Genomic DNA, 16,246 nt, shown 5'->3' on the forward strand with positions numbered 1-16,246 from the left:
GAAACAGTGTTTTCGGGGAGTTTCAATATTAATGTGTTGCTCGATGTTCATATGCTACTTTTGGCAACAAAGCTAATGTTAAAATGAGTTAGAAGTTTTATATTCAACAACTGCCAACCAAACCCAACGTTAATCACAATATGAATGTTTCAGTTTCTAATACAGGATAAAACGGTAGCGGCATCGAGCCTCGAACCCGACATCCTCGAGTGACGCAACAAGCACTGTAACCACTGTTTCACGGCGCTGGGTCAAGTTTACGCCCAAACTCGCATATATTATAACTGTCATTACCCACAGCGTGAGGATAAATAAGTTACATTCATTCATATCTATACAGCCTCTCAACCAGAATTACAATTCACAATTTATTTGCAATCATCAAATACGTCATCATGCTGGTAACTTATCCAGGAGCAATAAATAAAATATGACGTCATAATATGAACTATTGGATGTCAATAGTTGTCCTTGTGTCGTCAACAATCGAAAACTTTGTTTCAAAATTGACTTCAATCTCTGACATCATCAGCGGTTCTGGAGGCTTGGTCGTGTTTTCCTGGAATATAAAAGGTGGAGGTTGTTCATACTCGCATGGTGGGGCAACAGTCGTTATAATACGGGTGTTCTGTTTCATACACCTCGTGCCCGCTTACTAGTTACCACGTATGTAACTTATTTATCTTCGCATGGCGGGGCAACGACAGCCGTTGGACAACTAATTAATGGCCACTAGGTTAAAGCAATGAACATTAAATATCTCGAACTTTTATCGAGTGTAGGTTAAATACTGGCGTGGTAACCAACTGTTTAACGTCGCTTCATATAACTTGGTTAACCATGGTTGGTCGTTCCCCCAGTCGCCTTACATAGTAGGGTGGGGGAGATGGGACACCTTTAGCTCATAATATCCAAATATCTTGATCGTGTTTTAACAACTAACAACGGTCTATGGGAGTCGTGAGGATACATTATTGTAATTCTTTTCATTTTTTTTGTTTACTACCAAACGGGACGAGAAAATAGATTAAAAGGTGTCCCATCTTCCCCACCCTACTATACAAAGCTTTTACAATAACATATAGAGACGTATATGGTATACTACATTAGATATCTCACCGTTGTGCGTTTGTCTTTGAACGACCGGAACCAATTCACCGACGACTTGAAACGTTCCTGAGATAAAACAAATACAAACTAATAGAAACCTGCTTAAAAGGAATTCAATTACCCGGCATAGCGTCGTAATATGGGTCACACGGCGTATGAAACAGGACAACCATGTTTTAACTGTCGTTGCCGCCATGTGAGGATAAATAAGTTACTTCATTCATTCTTGGCCTATATATAATATATAAAAGTAAAGGGGTTGGTGCAACTTACCTTAACGTTAAACAAGAAACAAGAGTTAAGAATTGGGTTGAGCGCGCTGTTGCTGTAAGCGAGGCAGAACGTTGCGTCCCTCACCGACTCACAGGTGGCCGCATCTACGTTGGGAATGCCAGTTATTTGTGCCAAGTGCCACAGATGGTAGGGAAACCAACACAACAGGAAAGCAACGATCAAGCATGGAACCTATGGGAATAATTGCTGAGTTAAATGAAGTGTTTAATTGTGTGTGAGATGGAATCTTGCTTCTTTTTAATATGGGAGGTCTTGAAGCAATAATTACCAACCCTACATCAGCCAAGTTGTTTTCGGTCATCCAAAGACGATTAATGTTCCGTATCATGTACGAATCGTAACTTGTTATTTAAATTCTGGCCAAAAGTCCACAGTGATTTTTAAGTTGACGCCGTGTATTTACAGGTTAAGTTTTCAACCGGTTTACCATCAAATGTCTACATTACCACACACCCACACTGAATACAAACCACTCACCAACACCCCCATTAATACTTTGTACCGACCCGACACCGATCGTTCCTCCCCTGCCACCCCACGAAGCTGCAACAAAATATTTTTAAACACAGAACATTCAAAACATAATATATAGTAGGGTGGGGGGCGGTATATGGGAGTCGTGAGGATACGATTTTATAATTCTTTGAATATTCTTTGTTTACTACCAAATGAGACGAGGAACTAGAATGAAAAGGTGTCCTTAGTTTTTCCAACCTTAGATTTATTCAGTTCACAGTAAAACTAAGTGTTCCTGTTGTCTTAATGAAGATACTTAAACAAGTTAGTTTTGCAACGGGGCAATGACAGTCGTTACAACACCGATGTTCTGTTTCATATATGTCGACAACCCATTAGTGGCCAGAGGGTTGGAGTAATTGCCGTTAAGTGTCTTGCCCAAGGACATATACGTCAACAATAGTGGCAGCAGCGAGCTTTGAACCCATATCCTCTGATGTTTACAAGGAATCTGATCATTCCTACCTCCCCTGTAGCTTGGGTTGGGGTTCGACGCTTAGATCTCCCGAAGAAGTTTCGAAATACAAACCGATTCAACCTCATTATCCTCGTGTAACAAACACAGATGACGATGAATGGAATCACAAAGCTGGGGATGTTACGTAATAATGCATATTGTTAGCAGTTTCAGAACTGTAACAAGTTTGTACTATAAAACAAATGCTATAATACATAACATTAAGTTTGTTTACCTCCTCGATTACAGTAGCAAAGATTAGAAACGAGCAATACTGGGTAAAAAAACTACTTGAGGAAAGTGTCCAATAAATGGGTGGCTGCTAAATCCACAATTATTGGAAACAGTGTACACACCCCATGGTTGATACGCATATTTGTGTAAGATTTACAATATGTTAAACAGATTGAATTTCATTATAATCGATTTTTCGGCTCTTTAAAAACAAAGACTGTGGTGCGCAGCCGCCTCCTTTTATAACCAATCGAATCACTTCATTACGCTTCAGTGACAACGTGTTTTTATGACGCACGTCCAAGCACTTTACAAATGAAGTCGCATTAACCTCAAACGAACCTGAACTACGTTACATCATATTATTATCTCACCCGAGCACGAAATTGCAAACCACCCATATGTGGAGACTTCTTATGGGAGGATGAACGCAAGATGGGACCCGCGGTGGGACCCGTGGCAACTGTGAACAGATGTTGAGTGGATTATGTAACAAGTATTCTTATAAATAATAAATATACGGAAATAAACAACAAGAAGTTTGTAAAACGAGTTTTAAAAATACATTTGATGGGCTATCTTAAACATAATTCTTAAATCTTAAACATAAATAAACATAACTTACGTCATTAGTAGGTGTTTCCCCTAACATGGTATCGTTCACCACCCCAGTATAATCTCCAACCATCGATTCCAACCCTGCTAGTTGATCACATAATTCGTCCTTATAATAATCACTAAACTCCCAATAATCATCAGGAAGAACCTGTAACGTGTTTGACAACTAATACAACCATTTAATATTATCTTTGTTCGTTTATCCATTATGGCGGGACAACGACAGTCGTTATAACACGGGTGTTCTGTTTCATACACCTCGTGCCCGCTTACAAGTTACCACGTATGTAACTTATTTATCCTTGCATGACGGGGCAACAACAGTCGTTATAACATGGGTGTTCTGTTTCATACACCTCGTGCCCGCTTACAAGTTACCACGTATGTAACTTATTTATTCTCGCATGGTGGGGCAACGACAGTCGTTATAACACGGGTGTTCTGTTTCATACACCTCGTGCCCGCTTACAAGTTACCACGTATGTAACTTATTTATCCTTGCATGACGGGGCAACAACAGTCGTTATAACATGGGTGTTCTGTTTTATACACCTCGTGCCCACTTACAAGTTACCACGTATGTAACTTATTTATTCTCGCATGGTGGGGCAACGACAGTCGTTATAACACGGGTGTTCTGTTTCATACACCTCGTGCCCGCTTACGAGTTACTGCGTATGTAACTTATTTATCCTTGCATGACGGGGCAACAACAGTCGTTATAACATGGGTGTTCTGTTTTATACACCTCGTGCCCGCTTACAAGTTACTGCGTATGTAACTTATTTATTCTCGCATGGTGGGGCAACGACAGTCGTTATAACACGGGTGTTCTGTTTCATACACCTCGTGCCCGCTTACGAGTTACCACGTATGTAACTTATTTATCCTTGCATGACGGGGCAACAACAGTCGTTATAACATGGGTGTTCTGTTTTATACACCTCGTGCCCACTTACAAGTTACCACGTATGTAACTTATTTATTCTCGCATGGTGGGGCAACGACAGTCGTTATAACACGGGTGTTCTGTTTCATACACCTCGTGCCCGCTTACGAGTTACTGCGTATGTAACTTATTTATCCTTGCATGACGGGGCAACAACAGTCGTTATAACATGGGTGTTCTGTTTTATACACCTCGTGCCCGCTTACGAGTTACTGCGTATGTAATTTTGTGGGTGATTGCTTTTTAGCATGGCTGACAGTTTGAACAACGATAACGGAGATCAAATTAATCAAAACAACCAAGAAATTAGCAACAAAACGACAGTCGTTAAAACACGCTATAAATAAAACCATAAGTGAAAGTGTTAAATAAAACGCGTGGCCGCTAAACCCACAAAGCCATGCCCACAATAATAGCAGCATCGAGCCTCGAACCTTCCACCTTTAACATCACTTACATTATTCCCCGGGAACACGACGCTACACCTCCCAAAGTTGTCAACCTCAGCGAACATTAGAAGTGGAATGATTGACGTGATGGACAGCGACCACAAAACGGCAGATGCGATCACCGAGCGAGAATGGGATTTATTTCGATCCGCGCGTGGGCGGCAGAGAGAATAGTATCTGCATGCAAAAGTTTGATTTGATCAATTACAATAGTATTAAAGCATTAATGATTTCAAAAAGACAGTTGCTCAACGCTTAAAACGACAGTCGTTAAAACAGGCTTATGGTGAAAACATATTAAAAAAAACATGGTCGCAATCACTTTGGTCGCAACACCTAAATAGACACAAATGCTTAATTTTTGTAGCTTTGCACCAACGATAAAAAACTTACGATGAAAGATATTGGTTGGAATAAACTATGCTTATCTCCCATAGTATGTATAACGCTTATAAAGACCACAACTATTATAAAAGCGATGCGTAGAAATCGGTTTAAAACCGTGTCTGTTAAACCAAATAAACACCAGCCTAACTCACATCGATTTAAATTATCTTTATAAAGTTTTACGCTACATTGAATATAAAACATAATTACCTGTCAACAGCCATGGCGGTAATGAACAACATGGAACTGTAGTAACTCACAAACTTAATCGCTTCCTCCACTTTACAAGTGAAACTACCGAAGATCCATCGACGTTGAACCCGATGCGCGATGGCGAAAGGGAGTGTTAGGAGGAGGAGGGTGTCGGCTACCGCTGTGGGGTGGGGTGGGGTTATTATGGGGGTGGTCTGTATTATTTTAGATGGGTGGGGCCAGGGCACCTTGGGTTTGGGCCAGAGATAATAATGACCAAATACCCCAACCGTGCAATTGAACGCCCGTTAAGTAAAGCGACATCTACACACACATTCTACCGGAGTTGTCGCTTTGGCTTTATACGGAGCGTTTTTATTTTAAATTGGTTAAGATAAACCGGTCTATACTAACTTTGGGATAAACTATTGTGATGTTGGGATATATCTAAACATTAGTACAAGCTACACGCAACTTACCCAAGTTTAATATCAAGACCTTTGAAGCGTCCCTTCTTCCCCCCCTACATAGACACGTCATCAGGGCAAGATTTGAAATCATTCCTATACAGAATATGCATCCGTATATAACTGACGTCACACCAGATTCTTTGATATCTATGTTCAAAGTCAATCCATCATAGTAATCTTGAATTAAAGTAGAGCAGTTTTTTGTGGTTCCGTTTCCCCGTATATCGTCCACACTATTCATTATAAACACTTTGTGATATCTTGTTATCTGTGATAAAACACAAATATTAATATAAAGTTTTCGTTACGTCTTTTCTATTGCGGCCTTAGTGGTAACTTATTTAAGGCAAAATAAACAAAAGGGAAAATTTACGGCAGAGCGGGTGCCGTTGCAATATTATGAATACACAACTAACTAAAAGCGTTCCCTGCACCAATAAGCATACCTTCCAAACCCCCACCTTAGGAGCATACCAACGAATCAAACGCCGCTAAATGAACAATTTTAAAAGTTATAAATAACGCTAGGTGAGGACAAGCTGCATCAAAGAAAAGACGTTTCACATTTAAGTTAATGTTAATTGTTTCTTGTGCACGTATAGTTGGGGCGCGATGACATTTATTGAATTGGTGAACCCACTGTTTGGTATTTAATTAACGTCAGTTATCCAGGGTTGATAAAATACATAGTTGGAAAACTTTAATTAAATAAACAAAGTGTTTAAATGTCAAGGTAAAGTTACAAGTTTAAATTAAACTTTAAAAATGGCGCGTTTTTTGTCGGCAAGTCAAAATATTGGCAACTCACATAAACCGCTTGTTTTAATACTTCATGCGATAAATGATTTGTTTTATATTTAATACAAAATCTGACTTGTTGCTGCTTATCTATTTGGATGCGATAGTGAAGGTTATATTTAATAAAACAACAAAGTGAAGAGAACTAGCAGCAAAACAACAGTCGTTAAAACACGCTATGGGTAAAAACACTTTAAATAAAATTGTCAACTCCTAATTTGTTTAATTAAATACAACTCAAAAAGAGATAATTTATATTTTATCATGGGTTTACTAGGGACGCTTTTATTTGACACTTTTCCTCAAGTATAGTTTTTACCCGAAGTATTCTAATTCCTATTACCAGCAACCTATAACCTTAACCTGAGCTAACACGTTCAACACTGACTTTACGAAACTTTGAATCTTAATACGATTGCTGGCTTGTGTTATAACTAAGTGCGTACGTCAGAAAAACGAGCAATCCAATCTAATTTTACCGACGACTGTACTGGATCTATTTTGAAACCGCAAAGCGATCGTCGATATCCGGTTGACGCCAAACAACCAACATGGACCGTTGGACGGAAGTTTTGAGAGAGTTTATGCACGCGACCCACACAGTGCAATGCGTGTATACAGGAAATCATCGGTCGCCAATGGTTGCGTCGAGTAGTTCGTTGTAAAGAGGGGGTTACTTTATTTATGAATGGGGGGAACACTGTTTGTCGTTTATCCCACAAATCGGTACACTGTTTGTCGTTTACTCCACGGACCGGTTCACTGTTTGCTGTTTATCTCACAAACCGGTACACTGTTTGTCGTTTATCCCACAAACCGGTACACTGTCTGTCGGTTATCCCACCAACCGGTACACTCTTTGTCGTTTATCTCAAACTTTTCTTAACAATTGCCACCTAAACAATCCCAAAGCATTTTATCTCTAGTTTAAGTCAATAGAATTATCTTGGCATCTGGTGTATCTCAATGTATGTAGCAGACTACGCAAATAGAAACACAATCGAAACGTATCGACCTGACAGTTGGCCCTTATATATCATCAGATATGTGACAGGACATGAGATTAAATACGACAAACCATCCACTGTGACAATTTAAGTAGCTACCAATGTAATTAATCAGGGAGTATAGATGTAGTGTTGGAACAGCCGAAGTGTCAAGTATGACAATGGAGGTTGTATGATGTCATGGTCACAGTTAATTAATAGCTCTACTTTATGCGACGTCATTTTGACGTAATAAATGACGACATAGCTTGAACACCATTTAATGAAATATATATTCCAGTTGATATACTGATATACTTTACTTATAATATTCATATTATTCTGACGTCACAAGAGCCATAATGACGACATATAAAACATTCTACATCTTTCTATTGTTCGTCACAGCGGGTAAGTCACGTGATAATATTCAAATTTAAACTAACCAATCAAATAACTTGCAGGATGTGCAGACATTGTGACGCAATACTTGCATTGTTACGATTGTTTATATTACAACAAACATCATTATCACGTGGATAACTGCCAGATGAACATGTCATATTTCCCACAATTTCTACAAAGATGTAAAACAACTGACGTTTACTGCAGGGTTAGTGAGTGGTTTTGTGAACTTTATTTTGTAAAAAGAGATATTTAGACCGAACAACGCTGGTTGTAGATATTTCTTTGTTTGTTCTTTTTACACCGAGGCGAGCTACGCTGTAGTGTAAACGCCGCTTGAAAGAACAAACAAAGAAATATCTAAGCTGACCTGCGCTTAACAACGCTGGGTGTAGATATTTCTTTGTTTGTTCTTTTAAGCGCATTTACCCCCCTTAACCACGTGATAGATTGAACGAATCAGAGTTCAGGGAACGGTGACGCGTTTGGAACGAAGTTGTTCGGAATCTTGTTACTATGGCTGCAGGTTTGTTGTTTTGATGACGTCAATTATTTAACAATAGAGGTTGTTTATGACGTATTATTGCTCCTCTGACGTCACTTAAAGCGTGTTCGATTTAAAAGAATCGCTTAAATTGTTTGTTATAACGGAATAAATAAAACACACCACCACATTGTGACGTAACCGCATGCAAACAAACCGCCTATATGACGTCACGGGAAGCTGGACAATGTTTTATTGTTGAACGCGTTGACCTTTATTTGTACATTGGTATATTGTGACGTAACAGAGGCCTATACATAGCGAGGTCAGGAGAAACTCTCTTCCCACGTTCGAGATTTGTTTGTAAAGTTAAATATGATGAGAGATATGTAATGTTAACACTGGGACTTGAACCAGGACCTCTCTGGTTATTTAACGCACCTGGTTCGACCACAAAACAACATAGGCATATATATCACTATTGAGGTGTATATAACAGAACACCCGTGTACGACAGCGCTGCCCCGCCATGCGAGGATAAATAAGTTACATACATTGATATATCACCAGGTACAAAGGTTGGGGAATACTGACAGAAACGTGCACGTCATGTTGTAACACTGATGGGTGTAATGCAGGAAACAAATCAACAAAGTTAAACCCAAGCTTTCATGTATTTCAATTCACCATCATGTACTTGCTATACATGTATTGGTGATGGGAGAACTCAAACACTTTGTCACTAATGCTCACTGAGTTGTACAAACCAACTGTACATAAATAGAATACACCAGCTGTACTATATGCATGAATGTATAAGAACACATGAACATCTACATTCATTTCCTCTACTGCTGTACTTGAAACATATGTTGATTATATTTTAAAACCAAAGAATGCAGAGTTTTATGCTCAGTTCTGCCACCATCTGCCGACGAAAGCAATCAGTTTTTTCTTTGTAACAACAGAAATAAATCTGTATTTTGTTGTAAAATAAAATTGAGGAAAATAACTTGTTCAATATATATTGGTGATGTAATAATACTTCCATTGTTTGTTTGTAAATAAAGTTGTTTGTTGTTTAATTGTAATCAACACAACCAAGCCAATAATTGTCTTTGTTTCGTGGATAATCAGGATAGTTTCGTGAATGATTGAAATTGGATCTGTGCAAATACGGTGTTTTTAAATGAATATTTTTTTAACCATGTAATACTTGCCACGTTCGGATAAATTTAAATAATATTTTATTATTACCATCTATCAAAGCCATGATAACATATCTATGTTGTAATGTTTATGAGTGGTGGTTTTATAACAATAACTATCTCATATTTATTCATTTATCTTTTTGAATACAATAGCGAGGACCAAGTTAATTAAAACAACGAAGAGAAGGGAATTGGCAGCAAAACTACAGTCGTTAAAACATGCTATGGGTAAAAACTACTTGAGTAAAATTGTCAAATAAAGTTCGAAGCCCAACACTACAACTCACCTGTGTCTCACACGCAACCGATAATAAATATTTCCAATGAAAATATAAAGCCTTCTGTGATTAACAGCGGCCGCGGTGATATTTTCAACATCAACACTTGGTAGTTGGTGACATAGGTTCACTTTATTAAACTTCATGAACTGTTTGTTGGTCAATACCGTGTACATGTGAACCTTGCAACCTACGGGTTAAAATGGTTCCTTTAATGAAAGAGATTTTTTAAATACATACCGCGCATGTGATGGTTTAATGACTGTCATGCAAATTTCCTTCTCGTCATTGTTTTCATTAATTTGATTTTCGTTAATCGTATTTGAAGAGATAAATCAAATTACGCTTAGTTTAACATCGTTAATATAAATTGCACAGAATTTTGTGTTTTGTAAGTAAAAAGTACGGGTCGGGTAATTTATTTACTTTTTTTAGTGGTTGGGGGCTTGTAGTCGCTGTTATGGGTGTATCAATACAAGGCTTAGAAATACTCCTTGTGGGTTAAAGACATTATTAATATTTCTATGAATAAGAATGTTAAAATACCTTCAATAAAATAAATTGTTGCTTGAAATTTCCCATGCTTTGGTATATAGAACGCAGCATTGATATTATATGGAATGTCTGGCCATAATGTATGGGTGAGGTTGGCTTCCATCAAACCAAACGACTTGTATTTCCAATATTTGTTGTCCTGGTAATAAAAACATTTGTTATATTTAGCTCTTCAAATGGAGTAATGAAAATCAGATTAATTGAAACATGAAAAAGAAAGGAAATACAATTTGTGGGCGTATGTGTCCTTGGGCAAAACCATTAATTGCAATTGCTCCAACCCAGTGGTCACTAATGGGTTGTCAAAATTATCAGCCACACATAAAAAAAGAAAAAGTCCCCTAAAACTATTCATCCACAAAGTAACATACAGGGTAACGCATAAGCTGGCACGAGGTGTTAAACCCATGTGATAACGACAGTTGTTTTCCAGCCACACGAGGATAAAGTAAGTTACATTCAACTCATTCTTCCAGAAGCAAAATGACAGTCGCTAAAATTCAACCATTATCTCCTAATGAACATTATAGTTCAACAAAGAAAAAGGCAATGGTTTTTAAACTTTTAGCTTGGATACTGGTTTAATTATGAATATATATAATAAGATAACAAGAAAAACTGGCATGTTAACTTGACCGAATGTATACAAAGAAAAAACTGATTGCTTTCGTTAGCGAATTAAATTAGGGAAATAGATATAGCAAGTTGTAGACGGGCATGAGGTGTATTAAACAGAACACCCAGGTTATAAAGACTGTCCTTGCTCCCCCCCGTGAGGATAGATAAGTTACATCCATTCAAAACAACCTTTATTAAATAAGTTGCTGTCTCTCCATTTATCTTTAAAGTAAGAGCTGCATTTATATCATGTGGAGCATAAGGAAACACATCTTCGATGTTCGTTGGGTAGCCATTAAGAACCCCAATCTGGTTGATTCTAAATACTTGGTTGCCTGGAAATTGTCACTTAATAAGTTTGCTTGAAAATATAAAAATTAAATAAAAACCTCTGAAAGCAAAATACTGATATTTCTTAATTTGTGTGAAAGCATCAAATGGTTGCGGGTTGCATAGTGCATTAAGAAGTGTTGTTGTTGTTGGTTCGATGGTTGTTGTTGGTTCGATGGTTTTTGTTGCTGTTGGTTCAATGGTTGTTTTTGTTGCTGTTGGTTCAATGGTTGTTTTTGTTGCTGTTGGTTCAATGGTTGTTGTTGTTGTTGTTGGTTCGATGGTTGTTGTTGTTGGTTCGATGGTTGTTGTTGTTGGTTCGATGGTTGTTGTTGTTGTTGGTTCGATGGTTGTTGTTGTTGGTTCGATGGTTGTTGGTTCGATGGTTGTTGTTGTTGGTTCGATGGTTGTTGTTGTTGGTTCGATGGTTGTTGTTGGTTCGATGGTTTTTGTTGCTGTTGGTTCAATGGTTGTTTTTGTTGCTGTTGGTTCAATGGTTGTTGTTGTTGTTGTTGGTTCGATGGTTGTTGTTGTTGGTTCGATGGTTGTTGTTGTTGGTTCGATGGTTGTTGTTGTTGTTGGTTTGATGGTTGTTGTTGTTGGTTCGATGGTTGTTGTAGTTGGTTTGATGGTTGTTGTTGGTTCGATGGTTGTTGTTGTTGGTTCGATGGTTGTTGTTGGTTCGATGGTTTTTGTTGCTGTTGGTTCAATGGTTGTTGTTGTTGTTGTTGGTTCGATGGTTGTTGTTGTTGTTGTTGGTTCGATGGTTGTTGTTGTTGTTGTTGGTTCAATGGTTGTTGTTGTTGGTTCGATGGTTGTTGTTGTTGGTTCGATGGTTGTTGTAGTTGGTTCGATGGTTGTTGTTGTTGGTTCGATGGTTGTTGTTGTTGTTGTTGGTTCGATGGTTGTTGTTGTTGGTTCGATGGTTGTTGGTTCGATGGTTGTTGTTGTTGGTTCGATGGTTGTTGTTGTTGTTGGTTCGATGGTTGTTGTTGTTGGTTCGATGGTTGTTGTAGTTGGTTCGATGGTTGTTGTTGTAGGTTCGATGGTTGTTGTTGTTGGTTCGATGGTTGTTGTTGTTGTTGTTGGTTCGATGGTTGTTGTTGTTAGTTCGATGGTTGTTGGTTCGATGGTTGTTGTTGTTGATTCGATGGTTGTTGTTGTTGTTTCGATGGTTGTTGTTGTTGGTTCGATGGTTGTTGTTGTTGGTTCGATGGTTGTTGTTGTTGGTTCGATGGTTGTTGTTGTTGGTTCGATGGTTGTTGTTGTTGGTTCGATGGTTGTTGTTGTTGGTTCAATGGTTGTTGTTGTTGGTTCGATGGTTGTTGTTGTTGGTTTGATGGTTGTTGTTGTTGTTGTTGTTGTTGGTTCGATGGTTGTTGTTGTTGGTTCAATGGTTGTTGTTGTTGGTTCGATGGTTGTTGTTGTTGGTTCGATGGTTGTTGTTGTTGGTTCGATGGTTGTTGTTGTTGGTTCGATGGTTGTTGTTGTTGGTTCGATGGTTGTTGTTGTTGGTTCGATGGTTGTTGTTGTTGGTTCGATGGTTGTTGTTGTTGTTGGTTCGATGGTTGTTGTTGTTAGTTCGATGGTTGTTGTTGTTGTTGGTTCGATGGTTGTTGTTGTTGGTTCGATGGTTGTTGTTGTTGGTTCAATGGTTGTTGTTGTTGGTTCGATGGTTGTTGTTGTTGGTTCGATGGTTGTTGTTGTTGTTGGTTCGATGGTTGTTGTTGTTGGTTCGATGGTTGTTGTTGTTGGTTCGATGGTTGTTGTTGTTGGTTCGATGGTTGTTGTTGTTGTTGGTTCGATGGTTGTTGGTTCAGGAACACCTACAAGCACAAAACATAAACACCGACAAACATATTAGTTTAACACCCACCGTATAGAAGTTGTATTCCATCAACATCATCTTGATGGAGTTGAAGGTCTGGGTTATATCTTCGATACACCGGAGCCATCACAGCGTTCTTGTTATGGCTGTGCATTAACCCAAGGCTGTGACCGAGCTCATGCACGGCTGTCTGTAGGAAAGTTTATGGTTTGGAAATCACTTGGTTGCCGGAATTGCAGTTCATGTTACAATGATAATCTTGCTACCCCAGTGGTCACTTATGATGTTCTATACCAGCCATGCAAATAACTGTAAAGCGGGCACGAGGTGTATGAAACAGAAGACTTGTTTTTATAAATAAACCTCACCTGCAATATATCAACCCCTCTATTACTGTTAGCGACAAACATCTCGGTGAGATCGAAATGAATATCCCCGGCCAGTGTTGGTACGTTTTGATCCTCCCAAGCAGGTGGGGGGTAGAAACCATGGGCTAATGTTCCACCAATACCATCAAAGTTAAACCTGGTGACATTATTATAAATATACAACCAATAACGTTATAAAGGGGAGGCAGGGATAGTTAGACACACAATCCTTTGAAACAAATCCAACTTATTGGTTGTAATGTTTACTGATTAATGTAGTGTAGAAAATTCTGGAATTGTCCTGGCCACCCTGCCACCCCAGGTTTGGTGCTTAAAAACATAATTTACATGACATTATTGAGTTTTGATGTAATAGTTTGTTTTACAGTATGACATGCAAAAAACTTGAAAATTAAGATTAACAGTGACATCATTAAAATATATAAAACATATACATTCATTAGCAGTGTAGTTTATAAGAGACCATTTAAACCTGAAAATGAATTTAATATTTAAAAATATAAATCAACCAATGAGAGATGAGCTTACCCGTCACCATGGTTACCCTCAGCAAAATAGACATCTATGTCGGCAGGTGTGGTTGCGTCAACTTGGGAAATGGTTAGGGGAGTTACATCCGACCACAGTTTGGCAGCTTTTGCCATCGCCGACGTGAACTCTGATCTCGTTAGTCTAGTTATTGGGTCAAAGTTAAGTTTAGTAGGTGGGGCAAGGACATTACCACGAATGTAACTTATCAATCCTTGCATAGCGGGGCAACAACAGTCGTTATAACACGGGTGTTTTGTTTCATACACCTCATGCCCGCTTACAAGTTACCACGTATGTGTAACTTTGTGGGTGATTGTTTTCATGTATGGCTGATAATTTGGACAACCCATTAATGACCACTGGGTTACAGTGATTGCTTTTAAAAGTCTTGCCCAAGGACACATACACCCACAATGGTGGCAACATCGGGTATCCAACATGTAACTTCTAGTTTAGAGGCAGACACACTAACCACTACGTAATATCACATGCAAGATATTTGGCGTGTATAACATTGGTAATGGTAACCATGTATCCCGATACCAGTAATCTAACCTGCTTGTAACATTCAACACACGATATGTGAGATTATTCTTAACCCAACGTCCTTGCAATACAAAGTTGTCCCCCACTCCACTTGGCTTTATATCTTTCATACCACACCGTGGAAGTACCATGGTATGTAGGGTTGTTTCATCCAGCTTACCAGTTGTTGGGATGCCGAGCATATACTGTCATTGGGTGGGAAATAAATTAACTGCTGTATAATTCTACATAAACATATATATTCTATATTTATAAGTCCTTGGATTTAGGCCAGAGTTGGCTCATTAGGCTACCACCCATGATAACCACTCGGTTAGAAGACAAATACGCTTATCCGTATCGACTTTGATGGCCTTGGTATATGATACAAGTACTTGAATACTCAGCCTAAGTGCTAGGGTTGACGTATATAAAAAATATCGGTTTGAAACTCCACTATACGTATGTTAAACCATATCCATGAAACCGACCTGCATATTTTTGATCTGGTCACTTATATGTTTGTCCAATTCTCTCACGTAGAATAAGTTTGGATTTCGAAACCCGGAGTCGACTCTAGGTATCGTGACCAGGTCCACTTCATTCTGAACCGTCAGGTTTAAATATCCAAAGTTCTTCATGTAGTTCTGGTGGAAATGAATTTATATGAAGATTTATTTATTAAGTAAAAAATATTAATGTATTTGATAATAAATCTATTTGTTTTTAAAATATATTTTTTTATTAATTAAAACAATATCGAAGAGAATGAAATTAACAACAAATGACATCTTTATTACACGCTACAAGTAAAAACCACGTGTGTATAAATTAAAGCATGGTTGTTAAACCGACAAAAAGTAATACAACAACATACAATTTAGGGCTAACATTTAAACACCTTTTACTTGATTAAAGTAAACTAGAACCTTTGTTTTTAGAGATAAAACTGTGAATACAACCCAAAGCAGACCGGCAGTGTTGCAATATTACACAAATACTAGGTAGAAATATGATACTGAACCAACAGTTACTAAAAATACAACTAGGTTGTTCCAACTCACGGTAAGAAACCTTGTGATCGTTTGCAACGAGTTGTTGGTTGGAAGTTCTTCCTCCTTAATAAAAGATGGGTGAACCTCCTGGATGTTGGGAAGATCATTGAGAATCTGCTTCTTCAGCATCTTTTTTAAATCCTCCACCCAGGAGTCTTCATCTTGGAGCAAGGATGAAGGAGTTACATCTTCCCCACCAAAGTTAAACAAGTTCCGAAACACGGGCCAGCCATCCGTACCAACCAACACAAGCATTAAACTTAAAACACAAACTTTCCTTCGTGTCATCTTGTCCTTCAATATAAACCAATGTTTCTCAACCTTTCATGATTCATTGCTATGTTAACGGGAGTTGTATTAATTGTAACTTGAAGATTTAGAATCAACTGCCATGAGCAGAGGTTTGTTTGCTGCCTTTGTTCTGAGTTAAAAAATTTCTACGAACTCTTTCATATAAATTGTGAAACAAGACCTTTAGCCCCATAAACAATGTGCCTTTGGTTGAAAAGCCTTGATTTAAACTTTAACCTAAATTGCAACACCTGCTGTCCCACCACAAGCTACTATACACGACACA

General features: G+C 38.3%; 3 protein-coding genes across 3 annotated transcripts; 1 reads left to right on the forward strand and 2 right to left on the reverse strand.

The window, feature by feature from the left end:
* Positions 1-349: 349 nt before the first annotated feature.
* Positions 350-5,955, reverse strand: LOC149726027 (galanin receptor type 1-like). Its single transcript, XM_089890841.1, has 10 exons — positions 5,686-5,955; positions 5,225-5,387; positions 4,636-4,804; positions 3,237-3,377; positions 2,986-3,074; positions 2,386-2,509; positions 1,882-1,947; positions 1,384-1,575; positions 1,120-1,176; positions 350-559 (listed from the first exon to the last, which is right to left on the reverse strand). Exons 1-10 carry the CDS (start codon positions 5,915-5,917, stop codon positions 449-451), a joined length of 1,344 nt encoding a protein of 447 aa, XP_089746967.1. The 5' UTR covers positions 5,918-5,955; the 3' UTR covers positions 350-448.
* Positions 5,956-7,687: 1,732 nt separating this feature from the next.
* Positions 7,688-9,461, forward strand: LOC149726028 (uncharacterized). The gene is made up of 4 exons (XM_089890873.1): positions 7,688-7,871; positions 7,925-8,073; positions 8,315-8,391; positions 8,920-9,461. The coding sequence occupies exons 1-4, from the start codon at positions 7,823-7,825 to the stop codon at positions 9,065-9,067; spliced, it is 423 nt and encodes a 140-aa protein (XP_089746999.1). The 5' UTR covers positions 7,688-7,822; the 3' UTR covers positions 9,068-9,461.
* On the reverse strand, positions 9,380-16,094 carry LOC149726029 (uncharacterized). Its single transcript, XM_089890805.1, has 11 exons — positions 15,679-16,094; positions 15,106-15,261; positions 14,645-14,820; positions 14,087-14,230; positions 13,538-13,694; positions 13,218-13,359; positions 11,401-13,167; positions 11,201-11,346; positions 10,385-10,532; positions 9,848-10,028; positions 9,380-9,515 (listed from the first exon to the last, which is right to left on the reverse strand). The coding sequence occupies exons 1-11, from the start codon at positions 15,955-15,957 to the stop codon at positions 9,431-9,433; spliced, it is 3,381 nt and encodes a 1,126-aa protein (XP_089746931.1). The 5' UTR covers positions 15,958-16,094; the 3' UTR covers positions 9,380-9,430.
* Positions 16,095-16,246: the final 152 nt, after the last annotated feature.

This window comes from Ciona robusta, chromosome 12, assembly GCF_009617815.1.
Source record: "Ciona robusta chromosome 12, ASM961781v2".
NCBI classification, from domain to species: Eukaryota; Metazoa; Chordata; class Ascidiacea; order Phlebobranchia; family Cionidae; genus Ciona; species Ciona robusta.